This window comes from Anabas testudineus, chromosome 11 (genome assembly GCF_900324465.2).
Source record: "Anabas testudineus chromosome 11, fAnaTes1.2, whole genome shotgun sequence".
Lineage (NCBI taxonomy): Eukaryota > Metazoa > Chordata > Actinopteri > Anabantiformes > Anabantidae > Anabas > Anabas testudineus.
This window is the reverse complement of record NC_046620.1, coordinates 3,360,324-3,371,613: the sequence shown is the minus strand read 5'-3', so window position 1 is coordinate 3,371,613 and position 11,290 is coordinate 3,360,324. Positions and strand designations below refer to the sequence as shown.

General features: G+C 38.3%; 2 gene segments (V, D, J or C); one reads left to right on the top strand and one right to left on the bottom strand.

Moving 5' to 3' along the window:
* Positions 1 to 7,384: 7,384 nt before the first annotated feature.
* On the top strand, positions 7,385 to 7,875 carry LOC113153611. The segment is given in 2 exon segments: positions 7,385 to 7,436; positions 7,547 to 7,875. Coding segments are annotated over 2 exon segments (381 nt in total).
* Positions 7,876 to 9,985: 2,110 nt separating this feature from the next.
* Positions 9,986 to 11,290, bottom strand: LOC113154058. The segment is given in 2 exon segments: positions 9,986 to 10,486; positions 11,286 to 11,290. A coding segment is annotated over 1 exon segment (270 nt).

Genomic DNA, 11,290 nt, shown 5'->3' with positions numbered 1-11,290 from the left:
TCATGTACTTAATTGTAGAATTTGAACCGAAAACCAGTTGAAATAAATATTTGAAGGATTTATTTTATTATCTGAAGATCATAACAGAGTTATTCTGAGCAGGAAAAGATCCGTTTTGAAATGTTTTATTCTGAAAATGCAGAGTGTGTTGCAGAGTACAGATGGAGAGACAGAGCAGAGGAAAACCAGAACCAGAATATGAGTGAGACGGGTCAGAACTGGGGACACAGGTCTCTCTTCAGTGTCTCTGTGACCGGAGTGTGAGACCCCTGGGAGGCCTCACAGGTCACAGACTTCACCTTCCACCACTGGTCTGCAGGGATCCTCAGGGTGCTGCTCCAGCTGTAGCGTCCGTCCTTCTCCAGCACCCCGAGACTCCTGATCTCCTCCCAGCTGCTGCTGCTGCTGCCGTCCACCTTCCAGGACAGAGTCCAGTCTGAGGGGAGCCCCTTGTTGGCCAGACACATGAGCGTGGCCTTCCCCTTCACCAGATCCTCACTGGAGGGGGGCAGCACCGTCAGGGTGGGACGAGCATCACCTACAGTAGGAGACACCAATCAGCTTAGAGGACATAGAGCACTCAGCTGTCCATCAAACAGCAGATACTTGGACACCTTTACTGTGTGACAGTTGATTTTCTCCTTTAAGGAGTTTCTGTCAGATGGTTTTTCTGCTCCACCAGTCACTGACTCACACATTGTTTCACTTCCTGTAAGAAACCTCTCATGGAAATCAGCACAGAGACAAACATCACACAGTTTAACATCAAACTGCACCTGAGATAAAACTTTTGAACTGAAATACTCTAAACTTTAAACAAGTTTAAAATATAAAGAGGACACTAGAAAATTAAATGACAACCATCAAATTATCATTTAGATTTAAATCCTGATCTGAAAAATTGTTCAAATAATTTCAAACTAAATTTCAGACAAAATATGACAAAAATAAATCAGCACTTGTTTCTATTTAGAAATGTTCTTATTTATCCTCATTCTGCTCATTTTCACTACAGACTTTAATTTGAATTCATCGTAACAACAATTACAGTGTGGTAGGAAAAGTAACCTAAAAACTAAAAACAAACCCTTTTTAACACTTTGATTAAATTAAATTTAAAATTAAAAGTTTTAACATGTCAGGATTGTGTAAAGAGACGTGTAGCAAAGAGTTTAACAGACAAATATAAACATGAACACTTCAACATGAGTGTAAGATAAAAACAACAGTACTTTATCTGCTGAACACTTTAAAAACTACATTTAAAACATAACTTTACAATATTTAATTTAGTATTTGTGCAGAAACTTACTTCCAACATCCAGTCTGGTTCCTCCACCGAACGTGTACCACAGTGAAACAAAGTCACTGAGTCGTCGTACAAAAACCTCTGACTGCAGAGAGACACGGCTCTCTGACTCTGTCAGACTGAACTAAACCAGCAAACTGACCAGATTCAATTTTACTATAAAAGCTACAAATAATTAGTAATTGCTGCAACTTAATTTAATTTTTATGCATAATTACATTTAAAAATTCTGTTGCTAAAGCAGACATAAGATTTGTAGCACAAACTATCTCAAGAGAAACTAAATTAATGGTGAAAAAGTACTTTACCTGACACATTGAACATAAAAAAACTAAAAGAAAACATAGTTCTCAAAAGGTTTTTAAAACTTTTCACTTACTTCCAACATCCAGTCTGGTTCCTCCACCAAAAGTCCACCACAGTGAAACAAACTGGTTGAGTCGTCGTACAAAAACCTCTGACTGTAGAGAAACACGGCTCTCTGACTCTGAAAAAAACAAACTCAACTAAAACTGTCAATTTAATTTTTTAATAAAGGAGAAACATCATATACACATGAAAATATTTACACTAACTTTAATTATCCAGAATGTAGACTGTTTAATTTTAAATTAAAGAAAATATATATTGTCTGTATAAAATACAAACAAAAAAAAAACATAATGACAAAGACAATATTTTTAGAAATAAAATGCATAAATCATGATGGAAAGTCCCTGATTAATATTCCAAAAACATTAAATCGTCCATTGATAAACATCATCATGATCATATTGATCCAAGTTCCTGTTGGAGTCGGTCAGAGCATTTCCATAGAGCCACTTTGCATCAGCAGCACCATGCTCCAGTGCTCTGGGAGAGTTTATAGTCCTGAGAGTTGAGCACTGTCAACTTGGATTCAAAGATGAACTGATTAGATTTTGGTGACCAAAGGTCAAAGGACCTCGTGTATGTTTAATTCTCATCAATGTTGTATCTCACAAACACCTGAAAGAAATTTCATGATGTCTGAAACAAACAGCTGCTTGGACTCATGAATAAACTAAATAAAGAATATGAGTCTGGACAAACATGTCTGTAAACTATAACATCACTGGTTAATGGAAGAAAAAACACACAAAGAAGTAATTCTAATGTATAATTTAATTTTATAATTTAATATCAAAATGACACATTACGAATATCTAATAAATCAAACTAATCTAAACTCATTAACAGTAAAGAAGCTGTTAAACAGAATGAAATGCAGTAACACATCTGTAGTCTTATCAGGTATATGCTGAGAAAATATTCTACCAAAGAACTATAGGTGTTGAACATTTTTATGAGCTATAGATTATGTATTTTGTAACTAAATACTTTATTTTTAACCAACATTTTAAATCTTAAAATGTTGTGTGACAGAAGAGTGTCAGCAAGACTCAAAGGAAAGGTGTACAAGACAGTGGTGAGACCAGCTCTGCTCTATGGGTTAGAGACGGTAGCAGTGAGAAAGAGACAAGAGGCTGAGATGGAGGTAGCAGAGATGAAGATGTTGAGGTTCTCCTTAGGAGTGACCAGGTTAGACAGAATAAGGAACGAGTACATCAGAGGGACGGCTCACGTTGCCTGTGTTAGCGACAAAGTCAGAGAGGCCAGACTGAGGTGGTTTGGACATGTTCAGAGGAGGGATAGTGAGTATATTGGTAGAAGGATGTTGGAGATGGAGCTGCCAGGCAGGAGGACAAGAGGACGACCAAAGAGGAGATATATGGATGTTATAACAGAGGACATGAGGTTGGCTAGTGTTAGGGTAGAAGATGTTCATGATAGAGTTAGGTGGAAAAGGATGATTCGCTGTGGCGACCCCTGATGGGAAAAGCCGAAAGAAGAAGAAGAAGATTTTAAATCTTAAAAACAACAATAATACAGCTCTTAAAAAAGAACTTGTCAGTGGTTCTGTTTTGGTGTTTAAATACAAATTAAACACATTTTTTATCTGTCCCTCAGCCAGCAAAGGGTGCCTACTCTGTGGAAGTGATCGACTGTAGTCCCTATTGTTAAGCCCTCCCACCACAGGTCACTGACTGATTATAGATCTTCACTGATTATGAAATGATTTGACAAATTAATTAGAAAGGTCATATTGTAGCACTAACCTCACTGGTTATGAAATCATTTGACAAATAACACTGCTTAACTACATCCACAAACAGCTGGAGCGGAGTGGAAATCTTGCTAGACTGTAACTTTGCATTTCTCATCAGCATTTAACACCATCCAGCTCCACCTGAAGGTGAGGAAACTTAGTGAATAATTTGGTTTGGAGGACCTCCTCACGCTGCCCTACCTACTATTGTAACTTGTACTGACTTGTAAGTTGCTTTGGATAAAAGCGTCTGCTAAATGACTAAAATGTAATGTAAACGACTGTATCAGAAGCTTTGACAATTGTTATATCTTGAAGTGTTCAGAAAACACAGCCAGCTTGCTGAACAATGATCAGCCGTCTCATGGTCCTGTGGTGGATGAATTTATTAAATGCTGCTCTGAATCCTTCCTTGACTTGAGTGTTGTTACATTTTCTTTCATCTGTTGGTTTGGTTTGCTCTCATAGCTTCACAGTTCAGAGAATTTGGAAACTTCAGGGTGCTGAAGCTGTAGCTGCTGTTTTCTCTGCTCCAACAGTCACACATGGTTTATTTTGTCTTTAAAGAAACATTTCTAACAATTCAACACAGACAGAATCAACTCTTTTACCTGAAATATGAAGACAAATGAGAAAACTATGTGCTGCACAGTATTTAGGTAGTGTATACATATATACATTTTAACAAAAAATATAACTTCCTTCCACAAAATGACTTCCTGTTGGAGTGGGTCAGAGCATTTCCATAGAGCCACTTTGCATCAGCAGCACCATGCTCCAGTGCTCTGGGAGAGTTTATAGTCCTGAGACTTGAACCCTGGATGACTGACAGCTGTCCTTCATGACAACAGAAGACACAGAAATCCTCCTCATCCAAAACATGACTCTGATCTCCGTCCTCATCTGGACTCTCCTCTGCTGCTGCTTCACAGGTAAAGTCCAGAGAATCCAACTCCTCTCCTCTATCAACATGTGTCCCTCTGAAATGAAGCCCACAAAACCATGATGCTGCTGCTTTATGTTGTTGTCTCTGTATCCTCAGAGTCCAGAGGTCAGGTCACAGTGACTCAGCCTGGAGCAGTGAGAACTGATCTGGGAGGAACCGTCAACATCAGATGTAAAACCAGTCAGAATGTGTATGTTCATGACAACAAACACCGTTTAGCCTGGTACCAACAGAAAGATGGAGAAACTCCTAAACGCCTCATTTACTTAACTAACACTCGAGCATCAGGGATTCCAGGTCGTTTTTCAGGCAGTGGATCAAACTCTGACTTCACTCTGACCATCAGTGGAGTCCAGATTGAAGATGCAGCAGTTTATTACTGTCAGAGTCTTCATAACATCAACAGTCAGTGGTTGTTCACACAGTGAAAAGTGGTCGTACAAAAACCTCCCTCAGTCAGACTGAACAGAAACTGAACTGACTGCTGCAGCTGGAAGCTACTGATACAGTTCACTGAGGACACACACACACACACACACACACACACACACACACACACACAGAGTACTGTACACAGACAACTTCATTAAATGCATTTAACATTTCACTGTTGCTGTTTTAACAGTCCATAAATAAGAATCAACTAGATTTGACTGTATAAAGGTCATTACTTTTGACCTCTGCCTCTTAATCTTATCTGCCATCTTAATCGGTCACGGGTATTTTTTACCAGGATTAAAAAACAAACAACTTCAGTAGATATGGTCCCATTTAAATGTAATATGTCCTTCAGACAACATCATTACTTTAACCTGAAATATATATGACTCAACAGGAAACAGTGACACAAAATAAAAAACTGATTTGTTCAAAAATTTCCATATTTTTCAAGATCATGAAAGATTGTATTTCTCCTTTTCAAGAACCGTGAGGGCCGGAGACAATGAGTCCTTGAGTTGTCGGTGTCTCCATGTGTCTGCACAGTACCTGTGAACTCAACATTTATAAAACACTGTCAACTTGGATTCAAAGATAAACTGATTAAATTTTGGTGGCCAAAGGTCAAAGTTCACTAAGACCTCATGTATGTTCACTTCTCATCAATGCTGTATCTCACAAAGACCTGAAAGGAATTTCATGATGTCTGAAACAAACAGCTGCTTGGACTCATGAATAAACTAAATAAAGAATATGAGTCTGGACAAACATGTCTGTAAACTATAACATCACTGGTTAATGGAGGAAAAAACAAACAAAGAAGTAATTCTAATGTATAATTCAATCTTATAATTTTATATCAAAATGATCCAGTACGAATATCTAATAAATCAAACTAATCTAAACTCATTAACATTAAAGAAGCTGTTAAACAGAATGAAATGCAGTAACACATCTGTAGTCTTATCAGGTATATGGTGAGAAAATATTCTATAAAACAGTACGTGTTGAACATTTTTATGATGGTTAGGGATATAGATTATGTATTTTGTAAGTAAATACTTTATTTTTGACAAACATTATAAATCTTAAAAACAACAACTCTTAAATAAGAACTTGTCAGTGGTTCTGTTTTGGTGTTTAAATACAAATGGAACACATTTTTTATCTGTCCCTCAGCTAGCAAACGGTGCCTACTCTGTGGAAGTGATCGACTGTAGTACCTATTGTTAAGCCCTCCCACCACAGGTCACTGACTGATTATAGATCTGTAGCACTAACCTCACGGGTTATGATATGATTTGACAAATTAATTAGAAAGGTCATATTGAGCCGCACAGGTTTCTTTTTGGAACCCTTTGCAGTTTGCCTATAGAACCAATAGGTGGGTGCAAGATGCCATCATAACACTGCTTAACTACATCTATAAACACCTGGAGGGGAGTGGAAATCCTGCTAGACTGTAACTTTGGATTTCTCAACAGCATTTAACACCATCCAGCTCCACCTGATGGTGAGGAAACTCAGTGAACAGTTTGGTTTGGACGGAAATGTTGTTGGCTGGGTCTTAGTCTTTTTAACCTGCAGGACTCAAAGAGTAAGAGTGAATAGATACTTCTCAGACCAGATCACAGGATCAGCTGGTTCACCACAGGGCTGTGTTTTCTCTCCTCTCTTATACATCTTATACACAACAACTGTATCAGAAGCTTTGACAAGCGTTGTATATTAAAGTTTTCAAAAAACACAGTGACAGCCAGCCTGCTGAACAATGACCAGTTGTCTCATGGTCCTGTGGTGGATGAATTTATTAAATGCTGCTCTGAATCCTTCCTTGACTTTATTGTAACTATAAATAGAGACATGTGTATTGAATATAGATGTAATGCACCAGGTTTTTTCAGCACTTCAATTAATGGCCAGAGCAGTCGAGTCCTTTAATTAACTGGCACCACAATTGACAATAAACTCAATTGACCAAAAAACAAAGATGCTGCAAAAGAAAAGTCAACAAAATATTTTTGGTCTACGAAAGCTGAACAAGTTTCATGTTGACAGAACTCTGATGATAAAGTTTTACAGAGCTTTTATTAAGTGTTATTAAGTGATCTTACATTTTCTTTCATCTGTTTGTTTGGTTTGCTCTCATAGCTTCACAGTTCAGAGAATTTGGAAACCTCAGGGTGCTGAAGCTGTAGCTGCTGTTTTCTCTGCTCCAACAGTCACACATGGTTTATTTTGTCTTTAAAGAAACATCTCTAACAAATCACCACAGACAGAATCAACTGTTTTACCTGAAATATGAATACAAATGAGAAAACTATGTGCTGCACAGTATTTAGGTAGTGTATACATATATACATTTTAACAAAAAATATAACTTCCTTCCACATAACGACTTCCTGTTGGAGTGGGTCAGAGCATTTCCATAGAGCCACTTTGCATCAGCAGCACCATGCTCCAGTGCTCTGGGAGAGTTTATAGTCCTGAGACTTGAACCCTGGATGACTGACAGCTGTCCTTCATGACAACAGAAGACACAGAAATCCTCCTCATCCAAAACATGACTCTGATCTCCCTCCTCATCTGGACTCTCCTCTGCTGCTGCTTCACAGGTAAAGTCCAGAGAATCCAACTCCTCTCCTCTATCAACATGTGTCCCTCTGAAATGAAGCCCACAAAACCATGATGCTGCTGCTTTATGTTGTTGTCTCTGTATCCTCAGAGTCCAGAGGTCAGGTCACAGTGACTCAGCCTGGAGCAGTGACAACTGATCTGGGAGGAACCGTCAACATCAACTGTAGAACCAGTCAGAATGTTCATTATAGCAGCTACCATGAGGTAGCCTGGTACCAACAGAAAAATGGGGAAACTCCTAAACGCCTCATTTACTTAACTAACACTCGAGCATCAGGGATTCCAGATCGTTTTTCAGGCAGTGGATCAAACTCTGACTTCACTCTGACCATCAGTGGAGTCCAGGCTGAAGATGCAGCAGTTTATTACTGTCAGAGTTTTCATGTTATCAACAGTCAGTTTGTGTTCACAAAGTGAAAAGTGGTCGTACAAAAACCTCCCTCAGTCAGACTGAACAGAAACTGAACTGACTGCTGCAGCTGGAAGCTACTGATACAGTTCACTGAGGACACACACACACACACACACACAAAAAAGAAAACAGTGTTTGAAGTTTAAGACCTTACAAAACATACCTGTATACAGAATTAATATAGAAAACCTAACATTTCCTGGCAGCTGTCCAACCACAATTTCCCCAAGGGAATCAATAAAGTATACGATCATAAGATCATGGTGGGCGGCCAGCTGCCTCGACTGGTTGTCATGAGTGGAAAGAGGAGAGAAAAAAAACAGCAGACAACAAAAAACAACAAGAAGCAGCAAAAACACTGGGCACGCTGGTAGGACAAGTAACTGGACTCTGGAGATATGCACCTCTATGGCTGGGGTTACCTGCAGAAAGGTATAGAGAGGAGGGAGCACATCTACGAGAGAGAGAAAACACACACTTAATGACATGCAATGGTAGCATTTGAATAGATAGAGGAAAGGAGAAAGGAGAGGAGCTCAGTGGAAGACTCATCATTAATGTGCACAAACTGGAATCTATCTGATAAATAGAATTTAAACCAACCTGGTTCTCAATGACATGTTCCAGTCTATGTAATAAAATGTTGTGATCTATAGTGTTGAATGCAGCACTAATATGTTAATTGATGAGTATAGAGATATTCGTTGGCTGTCACTGAGAGAAGATGTTTAGTGACCTATGCCAGTGCTGTTTCTGTACTATGATGAACTCTAAATCCTGACTGTAAATATTCATACAGGTTATTCTTGCACAGGTGCTCGCATAATTGCTTCAAAACTACTTTTTGAAAAAGGGCAGATTGGATATTAGTTTCTAATTTTCTAAAACACCTGAGTCCAGAGTGGGCTTTTTGAGTAGAGGTTTGACTACAGCAACCTTAAAAGCCTGTAGTACGTAGCCTGTTAGTAAAGATAGGTCTGATCTCAAATGGACATGCTGATCAATGGTAACACAGCTTTGAGCAGTCTAGTCGGTATGGGGTCTGAGAGACATGTTGATGGTTTAGATGAATTAGTTGAAATTAACTCAGCATGATCTATGGGGAAGAAGCAGTCTAAGTACCAGTGAGGTCTGACAGATGAATATGGAGCTGTTGTGCATGCAAATCCATACATGCCAGTTACAAAGAAGATCTGATCATTTTTTTCTCTATTAGTTAAGTTTGTATTTCTAAAGAAATGAAGTCATTATTACTAAGAGATAAGGGAATACTAGGCTCAGCAGAGCCAAGTCTCTTTGTTAGCGTGGCTAAATGCTGAAAAGAAGCCTGGAGTTGTTCTTATTGAATTAATAATATGTAGTTCTAGCATTACCAAGAGATGTTTTTCATAAATTGTTAAACTGTCTTTGCAGGTTGGGCAAGATTCATCTAAATTACTACAACGCCACCTCCTTTCCATCTTACGTGATGTCTGCTTTAAGCTACGGATTTGTGAATTTTACCATAGAGATGGATTTCTCTGATCCACTGCTTTGTTTTTAGAGGGGCAACAGTATTGAGTATTGTTCAGAGTGAGGCGGCAGTATTATCTACAAGTGAAAAAACTTTATAAAGGTAGTTTTAACTACCAAAACATTTGCTATTACACAACTCTGACCTGCAACTTAAAAATCGAAACTAATACATAGAGACGTACAGTAAACATCATTATTAAATTTAATTACCGGCAGAAAACAATTCACCTGAGAATGTTTTAATACTAAAGCAGAAAGTTTTTGTTCCAACATAAATAATAAGTTCTTGAATTTTAGCTTGAAAACCTCATGAAAACTCATTTTACCACTCAGAATTGTTACTACAAGAATTTATCAGTTATATATAGTCAGTTTATTGGTTCTTTGGGATGTAAATTAAAATGCAGATATTATTTTATTATTATTTCTTGTTTCTTTTTCAGTGAGTAGGTCTGATAGGAGTTGAGCGCTGAGCAATAACAATTTCAGATGTCTTAAAATATTTGATGTCTAACAAATGGAGCCTGGTCTAGATTATACTACAGCATCATGTACTTAATTGTAGAATTTGAACCGAAAAACCAGTTGAAATAAATATTTGAAGGATTTATTTTATTATCTGAAGATCATAACAGAGTTATTCTGAGCAGGAAAAGATCCGTTTTGAAATGTTTTATTCTGAAAATGCAGAGTGTGTCGCAGAGTACAGATGGAGAGACAGAGCAGAGGAAAACCAGAACCAGAATACGAGTGAGACAGGTCAGAACTGGGGACACAGGTCTCTCTTCAGTGTCTCTGTGACCGGAGTGTGAGACCCCTGGGAGGCCTCACAGGTCACAGAGTTCACCTTCCACCACTGGTCTGCAGGGATCCTCAGGGTGCTGCTCCAGCTGTAGCGTCCGTCCTTCTCCAGCACCCCGAGACTCTTGGTCTCCTCCCAGCTGCTGCTGCCGCTGATGCTGCTGCTGCTGCCGTCCACCTTCCAGGACAGAGTCCAGTCTGAGGGGAGCCCCTTGTTGGCCAGACACATGAGCGTGGCCTTCCCCTTCACCAGATCCTCACTGGAGGGGGGCAGCACCGTCAGGGTGGGACGAGCATCACCTACAGTAGGAGACACCGATCAGCTTAGAGGACATAGAGCACTCAGCTGTCCATCAAACAGCAGATACTTGGACACCTTTACTGTGTGACAGTTGATTTTCTCCTTTAAGGAGTTTCTGTCAGATGGTTTTTCTGCTCCACCAGTCACTGACTCACACATTGTTTCACTTCCTGTAAGAAACCTCTCATGGAAATCAGCACAGAGACAAACATCACACAGTTTAACATCAAACTGCACCTGAGATAAAACTTTCAAACTGAAATACTCTAAACTTTGAGTTCATTCAACAATTTGTCAGATCAGGATTTAAATCTAAATGATGATTTTATTGTTGTCCGTTACTTTTCTAGTTTCCTCTTTAAATTTTAAACTACTTCAAACTAAATTTCAGACAAAATCTGACAAAAACAAATCAGGACTTGTGTCCATTCAGAAATGTTCTTATTTATCCTCATTCTGCTCATTTTTACTACAAACTTTAATTTGAATTCATCCTAACAACAGTTAGCGTGGTATGAAAATAAGAAAGTAACCTCAATACATATCTGGAAAACTGAGCATTAAAAACTAAAAACAAACCCTTTTTAACAATTTGATTAAATTAAATTAAAAATGAAAGGTTTTAACATGTCAGGATTTTGTAAAGAAACGTGTAGCAAAGAGTTTAACAAACAAATATAAACATAAACACTGTAACATGAGTGTAGTATTAAAACAGTACTTTATCTGCTGAATACTTTAAAAAGTACACTTAAAAATCTTATTTTACAATATTTAATGTAGTGTGTAGAAATTTACTTCCA